The sequence below is a fragment of the Bos indicus genome, chromosome 8 (genome assembly GCF_029378745.1).
Source record: "Bos indicus isolate NIAB-ARS_2022 breed Sahiwal x Tharparkar chromosome 8, NIAB-ARS_B.indTharparkar_mat_pri_1.0, whole genome shotgun sequence".
NCBI classification, from domain to species: Eukaryota; Metazoa; Chordata; class Mammalia; order Artiodactyla; family Bovidae; genus Bos; species Bos indicus.
In genome coordinates this window covers 23,330,621-23,352,413 of record NC_091767.1, presented here as the reverse complement: position 1 = coordinate 23,352,413, position 21,793 = coordinate 23,330,621, and the positions used below count along the sequence as shown (strand labels likewise).

Here is a 21,793-nt window from a genome sequence, read left to right as displayed (position 1 = left end):
GAAGAACCCTAACAGACTCACACCAAGACACAACATAATTAAAACAGCAGAAGTCAGAGAGAGAATTCTAAAGGCAGCAAGAGAAAAATAAATAGTCATATACAAAGGAACCACCATAAGGCTATTAGCTGATTTCTCTGCAGAAACTTTGCAGGTCAGAAGGGAGGGCATTATACATTCAAAATCCTAAAAGGGAAAAAACCTGAAACTTAGAATACTCTACACACCAAGATTATCATTTAGAATAGGAGAGATAAAGACCTCAGACAAGTAGAAACTAAAAGAATCCACCAATACGAAACCTAAAAGAAAAGTTAAAAGAAATGTCAAAGAATCTACTCTAAATGGAAAAGAAGTAAGAATATATAGGAAAAGGAAAATCCCAATAAGAAAGGCAAATATAAGGATAAAGATCACTTAAATAAGGCAGTACATAGATCAAAACAAAAGTAAAAAATTGTAAAAGCAACTATAATTGCAATCAACAGTAAAGGGTAAGCATGAAGATGTAAAATATGACTTCAAAAACACAAAATGTGGGAAAGTGAAAGTAAAGTCACTCAGTCGTGTCTGACTCTTTGCGACCCCATAGACTGTAGCCTATCAGGCTCCTCCATCCATGGGGTTCTCTAGGCAAGGATACTGGAGTGGGTTGCCATTTCCTTCTCCAGGGATCTTAATGTGGGAGAGGGGAGTAAAAAATGTAGATCTTTTCAGTTTAAAGCTAGTAGATACAACTATGAACCAATATATATGAACCCATAGTACCCATAAATCAAAAACCTACAAGATACAAAAACCAAAAAGAAAGGAACTTAAGCACACTAAAAAAGAAAATTATCAAACCACAATGGGAGAAACAAAAAGAAGTGAACACTGAAGAACTACAAAAACAACTGGAAAAGAAAGTAACAAAATAAGTACATAGCTATCAATAATTACTTTAAATGTCAATGGACTAAATGCTCTGATCAAAACACACAGGGTGGGCTCTCATATTAGAAGAATTAATACTATTAAAATGGACCTACTACCCAAAGCAACCTACAGATTTAATGCAATCCCTACAAAATACCCATGACATTTTTCACCGAACTAGAAAAATAATCCTAAAATTAACATGAAACCACAAAAGAACATGGAACCCAAACTGACAAAGCAATTCTGAGAAAAAAGACCAAAGCTGAAGGTATCACCTTCCAGGACCTCAGACTCTACCACAAAGCTACAGTAATCAAAACAGCATGGTGCTGGCACAGAAACATAGATCAATGGAACAGAATACAGAGCCCACATACAAACCCATGCAGTTTTGGTCACTTAATCTATGACAAAGGAGACAAGAATATATAATGGAGAAAAGACAGTCTTTTTAATAAGTGTGTATGTTTGAGTGTATTAGTCACTCAGTTGTGCCCGACTCTTAGAGACCCCATGGACTGCAGCCCAACAGGCTCCTCTGTCCATGGGATTTTCCAGGCAAAAATACTGGAGTGGTTTGCCATTTCCTTCTCCAGGGGATCTTCCCAACCCAGGGATTGAACCTGGGTCTCCTGCACTTCAGGAAGATTCTTTACCAACTGAACTACCAGAGAAGCCCCTTTAATAAGCGGTGGTGGAGAAAATGGGCTGCTATAGGTAAAACAATGAGATTGAACATTTTCTCACACTATTACAAATATAAGCTCAAAATAGATTTTAAAGAACTAAATGTAAGACTGGAAACCATAAAACTAAAGAAACATAGAAAGACACTCTTTGACATAAAACAGCAATATTTTTTGCTTTCTCCTAAGGCAAACAAGGAATGATGCTAAAGCTGAAACTCCAGTACTTTGGCCACCTCATGCGAAGAGTTGACTCACTGGAAAAGACTCTGATGCTGGGAGGGATTGGGGGCAGGAGGAGAAGGGGACGACAGAGGATGAGATGGCTGGATGGCATCACTGACTCGATGGATGTGAGTTTGAGTGAACTCCAGGAGTTGGTGATGGACAGGGAGGCCTGGCGTGCTGCAGTTCATGGGGTCGCAAAGAGTCGGACACAACTGAGCGAGTGAACTGAACTGAACTCAAGGCAAACAAAAGCAAAAATAAACAATAAACAAATGGGACCAATTAAACGTAAAGCTTCTGCAGAGCAAAGGAAATCATCAAGAAAATGAAAGACAACCTACTGAATGGAAGGAAATATTTGCAAATGATGTGACTGACAAGGAGTCAAAATCCAAAATATACAATCAGCTCATACAACTCAACATCAAAAAACAATCCAATCAAAACATCAGCAGGATTTGAATTCCTATTGGTAGGAATGTAAATTGGTGCAGCCACTATAAAAAAGAGTGTGGAGGTTCCTTAGAAAAATTATGAACAGAACTACTTTATGACCCAGCAGTTCAGCGGTAAAGAATCCACCTGCAATGCAGGAGATACAGGAGTCATGGGTTTGATCCCTGGGTCAGGAAGATCCCCTGAAGGAAGAAATGGCAATCCACTTCAAAATTCTTGCCTGGAAAATCCCATGGACAGAGGAGCCTGGTGGGCTACAATCCATAGGGTCGAAGAGTCAGACACAGCTGAGCAGGCATGCACACACACATATGACCTGACAATTCAACTCTTGGGTATATACCCAGAAAAAGTAAAAACACTAATTCAGAAAGATTCATGCAACCCAATGTTCATAGCCACACTGTCTACAGTAGCCGAGACAAAGAAGCAACCCAAGTGCCCATCAACAGATGATTGAAGAAGGTGTGCCATACATATTCTTATGGCACACCTTCTTAATTCAGTCATCATACATATCGGAGAAGGCAGTGGCACCCCACTCCAGTACTCCTGCCTGGAAAATCCCATGGATGGAGAAGCCTGGTAGGCTGCAGTCCATGGGGTCGCTGAGGGTCGGACACAACTTGAGCAACTTCACTTTCACTTTTCACTTTCATGCATTGGAGAAGGAAATGGCAAGGCACTCCAGTGTTCTTGCCTGGAGAATCCCAGGGACAGGGGAGCCTGGTGGGCTGCCATCTCTGGGGTCGCACAGAGTTGGACACGACTGAAGTGACTTAGCAGCAGCAGCAGCCATACATATACAATGGAGTATTAGTTAACCATAAAAGAATGAAATACTGCCTGCCACCTGGATGGACCTTCAGTATATTATATTAATACTTAGTGGAAGTAAGTCAGAGAAAGACAAATACTATGATATCATTTATATGTGGAATCAAATAATGCAAATGTATGTATATGCAAAACAGAAACAGACTCACAGACATAGAAAACACACTTGTGGTTACCAAAGAGGAAAGGACTGGAGGAAGTAACAAATTAAGGGTATGTTAAATTCTTTGTTAAAGAATTAACAAACTACTATAAATGAAACGTTAAGCAACTGTGTGGCACAGGGAATTATACCCATTAACTTAAAATAACCTATAATGGCAAATAATGCAAAAATACTGAATCACTATGCTGTACACTTGAACTAACATATATTTTAAGTCAACTATACTTCCAATCAAAACAAAAGCAAAATAAAATGTAGCTTCTTACAAGGATAATTTTAACATTTATTTTAAAATTCCAAAAATTATAACTACATAAATACACCAACTATCTTTAGTAATACTCAATTGTTTCTTTTTAAATATTTTATTTAGTGGAAATAAGTTTACCCATTATTATAATGACATCCCCATTACTTGGTTCTTATTGTTAACACAATATTTAGTACTCTTTCTCACATAGTTACTTGGAGAAGGAAGTGGCAACCCACTCCAGTATTCTTGCCTGGAGAATCCCATGGACAAAGGAGCTTTGTGGGCTACAGTCCACAGGTCACAAAGAGTTGGACACGACTGAGTGATTTCACGTTCACTTTACATAGTTACTGGATAATAAGATTTTATAATTCTTTCAAGAAAAATGAATGATATACTGAAGGTACAAAAATTCTATTAGTAAATTATTCACATATATTTTAGATCTTCAAAGAAAGGAACATTTTTAAAAACTGTAAGTGATGACATATGGTTTACAGTAATTAGCAATAATTCAGTAATAATCTGAAGCATCACTAGTTCTCAGTTTTCTTTAAATTGATTTATTATATTTGTGTACCTTTTATCTCCGTGTAAGGTATGTATATGGCCTGATTAAATCTTCCAAGAAAGGAATATGGGGCATGATTTGTGAAACAAAGTCTGTTCTGTTTTCCTCAGGGTCCTCTTTTAAGACAGCAAAGTCCAAACAACTTGTGTAATATTAACAATACTCTTTCAGTGTTTGGAAAAATGTTTTATTTTCCAAGTTTGTCTAATGTTTAAGGTGGGTGTTAACTATGGGCACAGTGATATCAGTCTATAAAATGGGCTATTCTAGAAAAGTACAGGGCATATTACACACCACTCCCCTCCCACAGATTAGCTGCTACATGGGAACTCAGAAGTGAAAAGAAATAGTTGTAAATAGATGTCATTTAAGTTAACAACTTTGGTTTCTTAGTTTAATTGAATCTACTCCAGTTAAAATCCTATTTCTCATTACCTTTACAGGAAAATAATCAGGCTTCACACAATACAAACTTAACTTGTGTAAAATTCACAGCTTTGGTGAAACAGGTTGTGAAGAGTATATGAACTAAAAACAATGTGTGGGAAAAACAGACTGTGGTGTATGTCAAGAGTTCTGGGGAGGAGTGCAATTATTCCATGTTATGGATTTTTGTCAAATACTAGATATCTGTTCACCAGAATACTTCCGGTGTTGTGTTTCCTGCAGCTGACTCCACAAGCCTCTTCTTTCTCATGTCACATCCCAGTGCTATGCTTCACATTTTCTTCTTATTGGGAAACACTCTGAGGATGTCTCGTCTTTCTGAATAAAGATGATTGTAGGTGAAATACATTCCTAAGGTAGAGAAGAAAATGGCAAAAGTAAGATTGATTAACCATCTCTTTGGAGAAGGCAATGGCACCCCACTCCAGTACTCTTGCCTGGAAAATCCCAAGGACGGAGGAGCCTGGTAGGCTGCAGTCCATGGGGTCGCTAAGAGTCGGACACGACTGAGCAACTTCACTTTCACTTTTCACTTTCATGCATTGGAGAAGGAAATGGCAACCCACTCCAGTGTTCTTGCCTGGAGAATCCCAGGGACGGGGGAGCCTGGTGGGCTGCCGTCTATAGGGTCACACAGAGTCGGACACGACTGAAGTGACTTAGCAGCAGCAGCAACAATTTCTTTGGAAAGAACCATGGTTTTGAAATACAGCATACTGCCTGGAGTCCAGGAAGAGGACACTTGCAAAGGAGACTCAAAGAAGAATACTTAAAGAGTGATCAGATCTTCTGCAGAAGGGGAAGTAAATTCCTCCATCTTACTGTTCTGCATATTACAAAGAAGGAACTTTTCCCCGTTCTTTAGCTCTCTCCATTCCCCCCAAAGTTTCACATTTGTCTTCTTTTTTATGTGTTGTTCTTACATACCTGATAGTTGTTATCTTCTAGAGGTAATACTTATCTTAAGGATGTATAAAGGTTAGAGCTGATGAAACTAAAATTTAACAACAGAAGTCTGTTTCTCGATTTCCTGGACAGATTAATTAATCGATCAGGTTTTCTCAGTTCCATATATTTTTCTTGAGTCTTTAGCACCTACTCCCACTTGCCTGCTAGGAAATGCTAGCACATACGGCCAAACAAACAGGAATCAGAAACAGATACAAATGGGAAATCCAAAGATAGCCAAGTTTACTTAGTTTGACATCCTGATTTTCTTTGTAGATGCTTGTGTCTGTTGGTGAAAATTTCATACACAAAGCAGTTACATTTTCTGCCAGTAAAACTCTTTTTGTTCATACAGTGATATATTTGATCTCATAATGCTCTGCAAAAACCATTAGAAATAACTTCTAAGTGCTTTACTAATAAGTAATAAGGTCCAGGTCATCATTCCAGGTATCCTCTATCATCTCTTGCACGTTTACAGACCTTTCTATTGATACCAAGGTAGATGGCAGCACAAACCAAAAAGCACAGGAAGAATGCAAAAACAGAACAGAAAAGCTACTTACCTACAAACAGCATCATGAGATATATTTTCAGCACATATGGGAAATAGAAGGATAAGTCAAAGGGCAGCTTTGTGGAGTAAGTGCCAAATGATTCGAAATAAGGCAGCGACTGATAGATGGTAAATGCTGTTTAAAGAAAAAACAAATCATGAAGGTTTCCCTTCTTACCTTGCTACATGGATATGTATGTATGTTAGCACAATTGAAGGATATTCTGAATTTGATAATGACAATCCTGTGAAAACTGCTGAATCCTTTTGCCAAAGCTATAATTTGGTATGGAAATGCACTGAAGATCAGATTGGCAGGGCCATTACAGCAGTGGGATCTGCTAAATTTTTATCCTTGTTTTATTTTATTGTGCCTACATAGAAAGAGTTTACTGTGTTTCTCTGTTTATTGAGGTATAGTTGATGTATAAGTTTCAGGTGTGCAACAGAGTGATTCATGATTTTGTATAGTGAAGTATAAATGGCTATACTCCATTTATAGTTATTATAAAACATCAGCCATATTCCCTGTCTGTATAATATATCCTTTTAGCTTATTTATTTTATACATAGTGGTTTGTACCAAAAATGGTATCTCAAAATACCTGTCCTCTTAGCCACAAGTAGTGGTGATAGATGAGTGAACATGGAAAATGCTTCATATATTTTCCTCTTAGAGTTTCACAACACACATTGGTAGAATGGAGATTCTGTCAAGTTCTGCAATAAAGAAACTGGTTTCACCCATTTCCTCAGTTTAACTGGTCTTGGAAGAGCTGCTTATTCTTCCCCATCCCCAGCAGTACTTAATAAAACTTCTGAGGAATAGTGTGAGAAATGCTGGCCTCCAATTACTTTGAAGGAGGAGGCTCTTGTCAAATAAAGAGTTGAATATTCTATGGAATTATACCCCATATATAGACCTTTAATAACATTTCATGGGATAAAAAGACAATGTACTACGGTTTGTAAGATGTTGTCATCAAGGTAAGCTGGGTGAAGTTACATGGCAACAATGCACTATTTTTGCAACTTATTTTGAGTCTAAAATTATTATTTTTAATTTCTTTCCTTAAAAGATGGAGGAAAAGTCAGGTGCCTACAGCTTTTATAGCCAGACAGTGGCATCAGCATAGAGTCTGCACTTGACACCAAAAAAAAAAGGAAATATATAGAAACGTACAAAATTGCAGTCACCTACATTCCACCACCCAGAATTAATCATTATCGATATTTTGTTATATACGCTTTCAAAATGTTTCTGCATATGCTTTTCTTAATTGCAAGAATAAGTATATGAATCTAATTTTAATAAAAGAATATGCATTTTACAGCAACCATATACAAAGCTTTCCTAAGAAACAAGAAGGCTTACAATTACGGAATAAAAAGAAAAGTCTGCTACATATTTATTCGTCCTTTATTCTTAGGAAAATATTAGTCATATTTCTACTTTATTACTTTATATATTCTTTACAGTATTTTTATATTATCTAACAAATGAAGGTACTTAATAAATGTTTCAATGAGTGAGGGATTTTGTTCTCAAATAAATGTGCAATCCATTTTTTATGGTTTTTAAGATTTTCTAGATTCTTTTGGCATAGTCTAATTTCAAAACTCAATAATTCTTCCTTTTGAAAACAAAACATATTTTAAGATGATACTTAATATGATTTACTAGAATATAAGCTCTTTTTCTCTGGTCATTGGTGGATAGAAAACATGTGGGTATCATATATACTTTACAATTATTATCAATGTCACCATCATTTTATGTTAAATATTTCTATATGTTTTCCCTTAGTTACCTTAACATGTGCTCTCTTCATTTCTTTATGCCTTTGGTTTTCAAAAACTTTTATCATGTCCGTTTCAGAGTTTCCTGTCTCCTAAATCTATTACAGAAGGAAGCATATATTCCACAAATATCCTCAAGCTCTTTGCAAATAGATGTTTAACCACTTGATTTTAAGCTTAAGTTTTACATTTAGGCTTAGTAATCAGCTTACTTCACATTGTATTTAATAATTCATTGTTTATTGATTATGTACATTGGGTTCATAAGAGAAAGGAAGGAAGAAACAAAGACAACCCCGTATTCCTGTGAAGCTTAGAGACTAGACAGGGAAATCTATATTAATCAAAGAATCATGCAAATGTCTAATTACTGCTAAGGTTTTACTAAAGAGATTCATAGTGGGAACTGGTGTAGATGAGGAAGTTGAGAAATGTTTCCCTGAGAAACCGATGATTAATCTATATGTAGAGTTCATTGTCTCTGGCAAAGTAGGCTGCACAATAGCTGGTAAGTGGAAAGGCTAGTCCTGCTAGGGGGAACTGAATTTCTATGCATTAAAAATAATCACTGAGTCACTAAATGTTAAACCCCCTTTGGATGAGGAAACAGAAAGGTTAAATGATTTACCCAAAACTCAGCGAGTTAATGAAGGTAAGGGCCTGCACTCAGATGTCCTCATTCCTCATCCAATATTTTGTCTACTGTGCAGAACTGCTTCCTCCTCTAACTTTGCTTTTTAATGCTTTGCTTCTTTGCATCAAGGGAAGTATGCCAGGAGAGATAACACTGAGTCAGCTGAACAGTGGCAAAAATAGTAATTTAATCATCAGAAAGTGTTGTGAACCATTATTGCTTTGTCAGTAAACAATACAGAAAGTCACTCTTTTCCTACCTTCAGCGAGAACACACAAAGGATAAATTGGCATCCACAGGGTTTGACTGAACCATGTCAAGACAGCATAGGATATTCCAATGACTGACAACATGCTGTAAGTGTACCTGAAAGGAGACAAGTTTGCTCATCAACATTTGCTGCTGGTGTCTGGGAAATAACAGGAGAAGAAAACACTTTACTTTGTAACTGAATACAAAGGTAAAACCAGAGAGCATGCAAATTCCTTACTTTATTTCCTGTAATGTAAGCAGGAGAAGAGGTAAAAAAACGGATGGAGAGGAACCATGTCAGTCTGGCTTGTCTCGTGGGGTGGATCATAGATAATTATAGAGGTAAAGAGGAAAAAATGTAACTCTTGTCCCTTAGCAAATTACAGTTACAAGTTTCCTCAAATAGTGACTTCAATTTCACTTGGAAGCCAAACCCATTTTATACAGCAGCTAAGTTTCTTAAGACAGACAGACCTATAAATATCTATGGAAATAATTTAAAAACTTTTTTTTAAAATGGGCCATCCTGTGTAAACAACTAAATAACGGGCCTTAGGAGCTTGTGTTGAGTACAGGAGGTGATTTTAAACCTGCCTTTGTGATGTAACAGATGAAGCAGTCAATATCTTTTTATTTCTCAAGCTTAAGCATACATCAGAATCACTCAGAGGGCTTGCTAAAGCACAAATTGCTAGGCATCTCCAGAGCATCTGATTCAAGGGACCTGAGAATTTGTATTACAAACAAGCTCCAGGTGATGCTGAGGCCACTGGCCCAGGGACCACACTTAGAACTACTGGCGCAGGCAGTGCATACATACGGCAAAACAAATCCAAAACTTGGAAAACACGAATGCAGTAAAGTAAATCTTTCATTCACTCCAGGATCCTCATTCCATTTCTCAGAGGCAATGTCCAATGCCAGTTTCTTATATACTCTTTCCAAAATCCTTTGCCTATGCTTATCTCTGTGTATACACTATATATAATATACATCAGTAGTGTAAGCACTCACCAGCATGTTATCATGTTATCAAACTTTTTGTTCTTTACCAATACAAGGAAAAAATGGCATTTCACTACTTTGATGTTTTTTTCTCTTATTAAAAAAGTAGGTAAGAATCTTTGCATATGTTTAGAAATCATTTCTGTAGAAGTCCAGTGTGTCTCTTTTTTGCTGTTGCTTGTGGTTTGGGTTTTAAACCTAAAAATCCATTGTCAAATCCAAGATCAAAAACATTTACCTTTATGTCTTCTTCTGAGTTTTATAGTTCTAGCTCTTCTGTTTATGTTTTTAATCCATTTTGAGTTAATTTTTATATATGGTGTAGAGTAACAAACCGAATTCCTTCTTTTGCATGTAGATATCCAGTTGGCCCAGCATCATTTGACTGAAAGATTATTCCAAAAGACTATTTTTCTCCACTGAATGATCTTGGCATCTTGTCAACAATCAACTGACCATAAATTCGGAAGTTTATCTCAGAATTATCAATTCTATTCCATGCTATATCTTTATGTCTGTATCACACTCTTGATGTGTGCAACTTTTTTTACTTTGTAGTAAGTTTTGAAATTGAGAAGTGCGAATCTTCTAACTATGTTCTTCTTTTTCAAGATTCTTTTGGCTACTCTGGTTTCTTGAGGTTTCCATATGTGTTTTAGGATCAGCTTCTCAACTTCTGCATTGAATCTGGAATGCAGAAGATCAACTTGAGAACTGTTCCATCTTAAAAACATTGTCTTCAACTCACAAACATGGGACATCTTTCCATGTATTTAGATCTCCTTTCATTTCTCTGAACAATGTTTTTAGTGCACTACTTGTGCACATCTTTTGTTAAATTTATGTCTAAGTACTTTTTAGATGCTATTGTACATGGAATTGTTTCCTTAATTTTATTTTAGGATAGGCCCTTGAAAATGGGTAGAATACATTTAATTTTTGTAAAGCTGACCTTTGAAAAACACAGATTTGAACTATGTGGGTCCACTTACATGAAGATTTTTTTCAATAGTAAGTACTGCAGTGCTACACTCGCTGGTTAGTTGAATCCAGACACAGAACTGCAGACAGAGAGGAACTCTATATATGAAAAGTTATATATGGATTTTCAACTGTGCAGAAAGTCAGCACTCCAACCCTCACATGTTCAAGGGTCAAATGTATATCCATTTTGTATTCTACAACTTTGCTGAACTAGCTTATTCTAGTGCTTTTAGTGAATTCCTTATGATTTTTTAACATAAAATTGTATCATCTGAGATAATTTTACTCCTTCCTTTCTGATGTAGATGACTTTTATACCATTTTCTTGCCTAACTGCCATGCCTAGAACTTCAGTGTAATGTTGAATAAAAGAGACAAGAGTAAACATTGTTGTCTTGTTCCTGATCTTTGGAAGAAAGATCAGTCTTTCACCATTAACCATCGTGTTACTGTGGAGTTTTCACAGATACTTTCATCAGTTTCAGGAAGTTGCTTTTCAAAACATCATTCTAAGGTAAACTTGGAAGTTAATTCTACCCCCATTTTACACAGGAAAAAAAGAGTTTCAATATGGTTAAGCAGTTAGGAATTTCACTCCTAGGTTAAGAGAAATGAAAACATATGTGCACACAAAAGCTTGTACATGGATGTTCATAGCAGTATTCCTCCTGACCAAAAAGTAGAAACATCCCAAAGTCCATCAGCTGACAAATGAATGAATAAAAATTGGTATATCGATGTAACAGAATATTATTCAGCCAAAAAAGAAATAAATATTGATACCTGTTACAACACGGCTATACCTTGAAAACATTATACTAAGTGAAAGACACCAATCACAAAAAGCACATGTCATGTGACTCCATTTATATGAACCATCCAGAACAGGCAAATCCATACAGACAGTATATTAGAAGTTGCCAGAGGCTGGAAGGAAGAGGGAAGGGGGCATGACTGCTGATGGATTTGGGGCTCCTCTGGGGGGCAATGAAAATGGTCTCAAATTAGATAGTGGTGATTGTTACACATATCTTTGAATAAACTAAAACCAACAAATTTTATACTTTAAAAGGGTAAATATTAAGGTCCATGAATTATCCCACTGCTGTTATTTTTAAGATTATGTGATTTGTCCAAGCATTAGTAGTAGAGGTGAGGTTCATCTTGAGATCTTCTACTTCTATGTCCCAAAGTCTTTCCATCACATCACAATACTACTCTCAATGCCAAAACTACTTTGTTCTCTAATGGGTCTACTGAACTTATCTGAGACTGGACTGATACTGAAAGAAGTGAGCATACAGAGAATAAAACATGAGAAAGCCACAGTTCCCTGGGACATCCCTGGAAGTCCAGTGGTTAAGACTTCCCCTTCCAATGCAAGAGTGAAGGTTTAATCACTGGTCAGAGAGCTAAGATCCCACATGCCTTGTGGCCCAAAGGACAAAAACATAAAACAGAAGCAATATTGTAACAAACTCAATAAAGACTTTAAAAAATGATGTACATTAAAAAAAATAACAACAAGAAAGCAAGACACAGTCCCAGATGAGGCTCCATGTCTCATAAACAGGAACTCACAGGCTATAAAAGTCCCTAAAGTTTGCCCCAAGTCCACAAATCTTTCAGGTAAAAGTGAGAAATAACTAAGTTATATATAACAAAGAATTATAGTCATTTTAATTCAACAAAATATTTCATTTTAATCATTCTACTTAGAATATGTTAACTCAGCCAAGATTTTGACAGAAAGAATTTATATAACCTCTGCTAAAATGCTGTGGACTTTTGTTACCTATTCACATCCAGGTCTTTCCAGCAAGAGGGACAGTTCTCAAGAAGTAGCAGTTAGGAACCTCTCCAAAGTGAGCCACTGTGCAAAGAGGCTATTTTACACCATTGCTGGTAGAGATACTACTAGGCTCATCTTATTGCAAAGCTTTAGAATTTAGAAGTCAACATAACACCAACTAGGACAAGGATTCTAAACCTGAGGTCCAAGGATTCCCAGTGAGCTCATGAACAAGCTTCAGTTATTTGAACCTGCTGGAGCTGTATACACATGTTTGTGGAGGTGTGTTTTTCACCCCAGAGAGATAAAGCCCTATATTTAAAATACTCTTGAAACCAACTTTGTAAATTGTGACTATGATAGAAAAGTCTGGCTTTGTTTATTAAAGTAACATGTACTGGAGCAATTGCAGAGAATGCCTTTCATTAGCAAACAGCTGTGAGGTTTATTCCCAATTGGTGTTATGCCTGAATGCACTGATTTGCTTTTGTAATACCATGGTAGGTTTTCATTATCTTTGATATGCCCATTATGGAGAGCATAAAAAATACATTTCTATATCAAGATAAAATAATATGAAAAGAGGTTATGTACTTATCTCTGAGCAATCAAACACAGGCAACTAATACTGGTTTCACTGTAGAAAGTAATCTGGCTTTAAGAGGTTATTTTGCCTCCTTACCTAACCATATCCAATAGATTCCAAAAGATGAATAACACACACACCACGTATTTCTCTTGGACTTCTTCTTGACTGGTGATCACCATAAAAAGGACAATTATTCTTTCTGTGAGCTAACAAAAGAAATAGCAAAGTCAAGAATTAGGATCATCTGTATAGCATGTAGGTAATTTTCTAATTTTAAAAACCAAAGTTCCTCTTAAGAAATATGCTTTAACTCTAAATATGTATGTTATACAATTAATATTATCTCTGGGGGAGTAAGGTTATGGATGAATTTCATTTCCTCCTTTTTGGTTTCTTTTTTTCTGTATTCTCCAAATTGAACGTAATGGATAAAAACATAACAGATATTTCATCTGAATCACAGCATGTCCCTTCTTGTGACACATGAACACATGGTTTTACTCACTTTGACAAGCTTTCATTGGGTGTCCACTATATATCAGGAGCTAAGACAACATATACAATGAAAAGCCTCATCCTTGCTACACAGGGCAGCACCGGTAAGAGAATGTGGGGCAGTCACTACAGCACAGTGTGAATAATGCTGTCATTTAAAGGGCCATGTATGGGAGGAGAGGTGGGGGAGATAGACTGTGTGGGAAAAGGATGCAGAGAGATACATGGAGACAGGCAACATTTCAGCTGGATCTTGAGGAATGGACAGGGTTTATCAGGTAGACTGGATAGGAGAGTGGGCATCCTGGGGAGCAGCCAGAGCAAAGACGTGGAGGTGTGAAAACACAGCTGTGCTGGGGGCCAAAACATCCCTGAGGGCCAGAAAGGAAGTGCACAAACAGAACCATGGGAGATAAAACTGAAAACATGCTGCTTGTGAAGAGTTTTGAATGTCAGGCCAAGAAATTTCCGTTTCATCCAACCAAGAAGCCACCACAGTTTTTTTGGGGGGGGGTGGGGGTGGGGTGTGGTGCAGGGGTGTTGAGAGTTGAGAGGTGGGAAATAATATAATCCTAACCCTCATACGCTAGTGGAAAGTGAAAAGAATTCACAAATTCATATTTTTTCCAAGTCAGTAAGCATTTGTAAATCACTGAGAATTCACACACTTATGGCTTAGCTCCTATTACTGACCTCAAAATACACATTCCTCTTTCCAATCTAAATATATGTATTCTTATGCTGTATTAATATACTTCGTATATTCTGCATTTTTGTTGGCTTTTAACAGAATATTTTACTTTCCTCACAGTGGTCACAGGAAACTATCCCTGAGATTGCGAGAGCATATTAGTGATAAAGACGAGGGCTGACTTGTGTCTTTCAGTAGCTGTCTTTATTTTTAAAGTGGATCAGGGAGAAAAGACTTGGATAATCTGTGACTTTGAATCACAGCCTGTTAGTCCTGGAAAATCACCTAGTGCAGAGAAATCCAAAATTTGCCAATATCAGGCCAGAGGATCAGAAATTCACATGTAGAAGCTGTATCAGCGTGCTTATAACCACATTGGTGAGTCAAGAGGGCCCTTACTTAGCTAAGGAAATTAGACACAATTCAAACCTTAGTCAATCGATGGAAGCTACCTACATGGCAGTTTTTCTTTTGTTAGTCTTTCTTTCAATGCTCTAGTTTCTTGACTTAACCATATTTATGTAATGAAGTAGACTTAACTGAAATGATTAATTACTGAATGACCCGAGCTTGCTGCAGTGACACACAGCAACCTTCAGATAACAAGATCTTAGCAGCAAACAAGTACTTAGGCACTGCCTAATCTTACATTTCATCAGTGTCTGCTAATTGGGAAAATTATCTAATTTTTGATCAAAATCTCAGGAGATAAACACATGAATGCGTGCACACAAACACAGTTCTAATTACATGGCTGACTACTGAAATAAAGAACATAAAGTGAAAGTGAAGTCGCTCAGTCGTGTCCGACTCTTTGCGACCCCATGGGCGGTAGCCTGCACCAGGCTCCTCCGTCCATGGGATTTTCTAGGCAAGAGTACTGAAGTGGGTTGCCATTTCCTTCTCCAGGGAATCTTCCTGACCCAGGGATTGAACCCAGGTGTCCCACATTGTAGACAGACGCTTTACCATCTGAGCCACCAAAGAACATAAGCTATTTCTGATAAGACAGATCTCTAGGAGCCCTGCTAGATACATACCCAGCCCCACCTTTTTACAAACAAGGAAATTGGGAACCAGAGAAATCAAGTGATTTGCCCAACCTAGAGGCAGACCTGGAAACATATATACCCTGAGTCTCCTGGCTTCCAGAGTTGTAATGCCAGGCTGCCCCTCAATTGATGAGTAGGGAGGGAAAAGACTCTCCAAAGAGGGGCTGGAGCTGCACAAAGAAACACTGTTGAAAATAATCACTTAAGGGACTGTGGTACATCGGTGATGGAATCCCAACTGCATAGGAGAGGCAATAAGCATGCCCCCCAGAACACAACCACATCCATACAGGTATGTGAAGACCCATCACCCCCTCGATGATATCCATCTAATTAACAAATTATCTGATGGTTATTTAACTCTATCTTGACCATTCAATGGCAAGACAATGGGAGAATATAGTTGGCAATATTCCTAAATTGGTTAAAAAAAAAAAAAATTACTGGTTACTTTGTGCCTGTGTCTAAACACATGCCATCTCATTTAATCTCCATAACAACCCCAGGAAGTGCTACTGCCATTTTCTGCCTTTTACAAAGAAAGCGTTCTTTGTAGTCATTTTACAAAGTGAAAATGACTTGCTACAGATGTGGAAGCAAAATCTAGACCATGTCATTCTAAATTCCTTGTTCTGACACACTGAGACATTTTCACCTTTGCTTTTTAATGGGCTAGAGCCATCCCACATTGAAGGTCAGGAAGGGCGGTGGTGAGGAGGTACACCTCGTCCAAGGTAAGGAGCAATGGCTGCGCTTTGCTGGAGCAGCCGTGAAGAGATACCCCACGCCCAAGGTAAGAGAAACCCAAGTAAGACGGTAGGTGTTGCAAGAGGGCATCAGAGGGCAAACACACTGAAACCATACTCACAGAAAACTAGTCAATCTAATCACACTAGGACCACAGCCTTGTCTAACTCAATGAAACTAAGCCATGCCCGTGGGGCAACCCAAGACGGGCGGGTCACGGTGGAGAGATTTGATAGAATGTGGTCCACTGGAGAAGGCAATGGCAAACCACTTCAGTATTCTTGCCTTGAGAACCCCATGAACAGTATGAAAAGGCAAAATGATAGGATACTGAAAGAGAAACTCCCCAGGTCAGTAGGTGCCCAATATGCTACTGGAGATCAGTGGAGAAATAACTCCAGAAATAATGAAGGGATGGAGCCAAAGCAAAAACAATACCCAGCTGTGGATGTGACTGGTGATAGAAGCAAGGTCCGATGCTGTAAAGAGCAATATTGCATAGGAACCTGGAATGTCAGGTCCATGAATCAAGGCAAATTGGAAGTGGTCAAACAAGAGATGGCAAGAGTGTATGTCGACAGTCTAGGAATCAGCAAACTGAAATGGACTGGAATGGGTGAATTTAACTCAGATGACCATTATATCTACTACTGCGGGCAGGAATCCCTCAGAAGAAATGGAGTGGCCATCATGGTCAACAAAAGAGTCCAAAATGCAGCACTTGGATGCAATCTCAAAAATGGCAGAATGATCTCTGTTCATTTCCAAGGCAAACCATTCAATATCACAGTAATCCAAGTCTATGCCCCAACCAGTAACGCTGAAGAAGCTGAAATTGAACGGTTCTATGAAGACCTACAAGACCTTTTAGAACTAACACCCAAAAAAGATGTCCTTTTCATTATAGGGGACTTGAATGCAAAAGTAGGAAGTCAAGAAACACCTGGAGTAACAGGCAAATTTGGCCTTGGAATATGGAATGAAGCAGGGCAAAGACTAATAGAGTTTTGCCAAGAAAATGCACTGGTCATAGCAAACACCCTCTTCCAACAACACAAGAGAAGACTCTATACATGGACATCACCAGATGGTCAACACCGAAATCAGATTGATTATATTCTTTACAGCCAAAGATGGGGAAGCTCTATACAGTCAGCAAAAACAAGACCAGAAACTGACTGTGGCTCAGACCATGAACTCCTTATTGCCAAATTCAGACTTAAATTGAAGAAAGTAGGGAAAACCACCAGACCATTCAGGTATGACCTAAATTAAATCCCTTATGATTATACAGTGGAAGTGAGAAATAGATTTAAGGGCCTAGATCTGATAGATAGAGTGTCTGATGAACTATGGAATGAGGTTCGTGACATTGTACAGGAGACAGGGATCAAGACCATTTCCATAGAAAAGAAATGCAAAAAAGCAAAATGGCTGTCTGGGGAGGCCTTACAAATAGCTGTGAAAAGAAGAGAAGCCAAAAGCAAAGGAGAAAAGGAAAGATATAAACATCTGAATGCAGAGTTCCAAAGAATAGCAAGAAGAGATAAGAAAGCCTTCTTCAGCGATCAATGCAAAGAAATAGAGGAACACAACAGAATGGGAAAGACTAGGGATCTCTTCAAGAAGATCAGAGATACCAAAGGAACATTTCATGCAAAGATGAGCTCGATAAAGGACAGAAATGGTATGGACCTAACAGAAGCAGAAGATATTAAGAAGAGGTGGCAAGAATACACAGAACTGTACAAAAAAGATCTTCACGACCCAGATAATCACGATGGTGTGATCACTGACCTAGAGCCAGACATCCTGGAATGTGAAGTCAAGTGGGCCTTAGAAAGCATCACTAGGAACAAAGCTAGTGGAGGTGATGGAATTCCAGTTGAACTTTTCCAAATCCTGAAAGATGATGCTGTGAAAGTGCTGCACTCAATATGCCAGCAAATTTGGAAAACTCAGCAGTGGTCACAGGACTGGAAAAGGTCAGTTTTCATTCCAATCCCAAAGAAAGGCAATGCCAAAGAATGCTCAAACTACCACACAATCACACTCATCTCACACGCTAGTAAAGTAATGCTCAAAATTCTCCAAGCCAGGCTTCAGCAATATGTGAACTGTGAACTTCCTGATGTTCAAGCTGGTTTTAGAAAAGGCAAAGGAACCAGAGATCAAATTGCCAACATCCGCTGGATCATCGAAAAAGCAAGAGAGTTCCAGAAAAACATCTATTTCTCCTTTATTGACTATGCCAAAGCCTTTGACTGTGTGGATCAAAATAAACTGTGGAAAATTCTGAAAGAGATGAGAATACCAGACCACCTGATCTGCCTCTTGAGAAATTTGTATGCAGGTCAGGAAGCAACAGTTAGAACTGGACATGGAACAACAGACTGGTTCCAAATAGAAAAAGGAGTACGTCAAGGCTGTATATTGTCACCCTGCTTGTTTAACTTATATGCAGAGTACATCATGAGAAATGCTGGACTGGAAGAAACACAAGCTGGAATCAAGATTTCCGGGAGAAATATCAGTAACCTCAGATATGTAGATGACACCACCCTTATGGCAGAAAGTGAAGAGGAACTAAAAAGCCTCTTGATGAAAGTGAAAGTGGAGAGTGAAAAAGTTGGCTTAAAGCTCAACATTCAGAAAAAGAAGATCATGGCGCCCGGTCCCACCACTTCATGGGAAATAGATGGGGAAACAGTGGAAACAGTGTCAGACTTTATTTTTCTGGGCTCCAAAATCACTACAGATGGTGACTGCAGCCAAGAAATTAAAAGACGCTTACTCCTTGGAAGGAAAGTTATGACCAAGCCAGATAGCATATTCAAAAGCAGAGACATTACTTTGCCAACAAAGGTTCATCTAGTCAAGGCTATGGTTTTTCCTGTGGTCATGTATGGATGTGAGAGTTGGACTGTGAAGAAGGCTGAGTGCCAAAGAATTGATGCTTTTGAACTGTGGTTTTGGAGAAGACTCTTGAGAGTCCCTTGGACTGCAAGAAGATCCAACCAGTCCATTCTGAAGATCAGCCCTGGGATTTCTTTAGAAGGAATGATGCTAAAGCTGAAACTCCAGTACTTTGGCCACCTCATGCAAAGAGTTGACCCATTGGAAAAGACTCTGATGCTGGGCAGGATTGGGGGCAGGAGGAGAAGGGGACGACAGAGGATGAGATGGCTGGATGGCATCACTGACTCGATGGACGTGAGTTTCAGTGAACTCTGGGAGTTGGTGATGGACAGGGAGGCCTGGCGTGCTGCAATTTTTGGGGTCGCAAAGAGTCGGACACAACTGAGCAACTGATCTGATCTGACTCTCATATAATGTCTATCAGTGAACCAGTGAAGTTGCTCAGTCATGTCCAACTCTTTGCGATCCCATGGACTGTAGCCTACTAGGCTCCTCAGTCCATGGAATTTTCCAGGCAAAAGTACTGGAGTGGGTTGCCATTTCCTTCTCCAGGGGATCTTCCCAACCCAGGAATTGAACCCAGGTTTCCTACATTGTAGGCAGACACTTTACCGCCTGAGCCACCAAGGAAGCAGATATAAAGTCTAAGTCACAGTCTATTAAAAAAAAAAAAAAAGCCTCTCCTGAAAAGTTAAAACTTAAAAGAATCTCCTTGATTTTCTGAATCAACACCAAAACAATTTTCAAGAATATATTTTTAAAATTTATTACTTTCTTTACATATAATGGTTGACTAGTTATTTAGAGCTTTATCCTTGGGACAACTTAGCACTTTGTAATTTTAGACAAATCCTATGAGAACATGACAATTACTAATACAGGGTCTTGTAATATTTTGTGCAACTCAAACAGGCAGAATAAAAGCACAGTGAAAACACTAACTTGGGCCACATTAAACATGGTGGTAATGTGACCAACTCAAAAATATGGTAACTATAAAATTATTTTGCAGTTTTATGTTCTGTTTGGGAATTCTGAACTCCAGATTAAGCCATGACTAAAATTAAAGTGTTCTTTGTCAAAGAATTTAATTTGTTAAAATTAAAATGTTACTTTTTAATGGCAGCTAACAAATTAGTTAGAAACTATTGAAGGGGTAAAAATCATCCTTCAACTATAGAGAGACTTTCTACAGTCTTAAAAATCAAGTAGTTGTTTAATTAGTCTTTGAGTAGTAGCTTCAAAGACTATTACATTACTAAAAGGATAACCCAAACTACTTTAATCCTATGAACTTTTGTTGAGAACTTCAGAAACATACCCTTAAATGTTGAAAAGTCACCAATTATTATCTGTAAGACAAAAGTATTTAAATACTATTTGTATATATTTATTTATTCATCAAACAATAGATATTTATTGAGTGCACTATTCTGAATCCCAGTGGACATGGCAAGATGAACAAGATCAAATCCCAGCCTATGAAGTAGGCTATGTCCCAGCCTATAAGGACATAGGTACTTATGGACAGATACTATAAACAAGTGTAGCATAATAGTTGAGTGTTCAGGAAAACGAACCCAAATCCAAATTTTTGCTCCACCATTTACAATTTTGTGAACTTGGGTAAGTCATTTAACTTTTGTGTTAAGTCATTATACTGAAAATAAAAATAAGTATAATCTAATGTAGTAATTAGTATATTTATAAGAAAATATGTTTTTCTTGTAGATAGTCAGGACTATCAGTAAATAAAAAAGTTAATCTCAGCATCTTTAAAATTATACTGTGACTAAAACTCTCTGATGATGGGAAAGATTGAAGGCAAAAGGAAAAGAGGCGAGGGAGAATGAGGAGGTTGGACGGCATCACTGATTCAATGGACATGAGTTAGAGCAAACTCCAGGAGACAGTGAAAGACAGGGAAGCCTGGGGTGTTGCAGTTCATAGGGTCGCAAGGAGTCAGACATGACTTAGCGACTGAACAACAACAATAGCTTTATAACTATCACACTGAAGAAATTCCTGATCCAATACAAAAGGTACAAAAAAGAAAAAAAAAATCCTACCTACAGAGTGAACTGTGTATATAATTCATTTTCAGGAAGCAAAGCTTTGAGAATCTCATAGCATGACACTATCCTCAGTACAGTTTTCATCTCTAACAATATAAGCCTGTTCCCAACTCAAAACTGGAGAGAAAATTATATGATTTCATGGGGGGGGGGGGAAGATTATTTAATCTAGCAATGCAAAGAAGCACCTGCTTCATGGATTAAAAGAGATTAGGGTGAAACTTTGCTGTGTTTCTAAAAGGGTTTGTTTTAAGACACTCTCCTTGGGGACAGACTTTACATTTTTTCTTACAAAATCTGCAACTGTGAAATCTTTGGAGTGGTTTCTGACAACAGACTCCTGTTTGTCCTTATCAGAAATAGGATGTGCTATTGGCAAAAATAAGGATTGTTCTTGCAATTTGAGCTCACAAATGGAATTTCTGTATCACAAAGTGGAATTTCTGTATCACAATAATGTGGGGGTGATAATTCCCAGGATTTTGATTTATAGATTTAAAAACTGTGTCAAATGAATACATGTGCAGCAGTGTTTATTGTGATGCAAAGGTCAGGGGACAGAATTTAGCCATTTTAATTCAGTTGTGTACAAAGTCTTTGCATTTCAAGCCTCTCTCAAAAGCTAAAGGAGTAAAGTGGATAACTTTGAGGGTTTCCTAAAGGCACATCAGCCTAATGTCAATAAGAAA

The 21,793-nt window shown here is 37.9% G+C and overlaps 1 protein-coding gene across 1 annotated transcript in view; it reads right to left on the bottom strand.

Annotated features, from left to right (window-relative positions):
* Window positions 1-4,283: 4,283 nt before the first annotated feature.
* HACD4 (3-hydroxyacyl-CoA dehydratase 4) overlaps window positions 4,284-21,793 on the bottom strand; it is a 28,849-nt gene continuing 11,339 nt past the window's right edge. The window contains exons 4-7 of the mRNA XM_070794473.1: window positions 13,219-13,331; window positions 8,763-8,869; window positions 6,080-6,205; window positions 4,284-4,916 (exon numbers count right to left, since the gene is read on the bottom strand). Coding sequence (XP_070650574.1) covers window positions 4,837-4,916; window positions 6,080-6,205; window positions 8,763-8,869; window positions 13,219-13,331 — 426 coding nt within the window. The 3' untranslated portion in view covers window positions 4,284-4,836. The remainder of the gene's footprint in view (window positions 4,917-6,079; window positions 6,206-8,762; window positions 8,870-13,218; window positions 13,332-21,793) is intronic.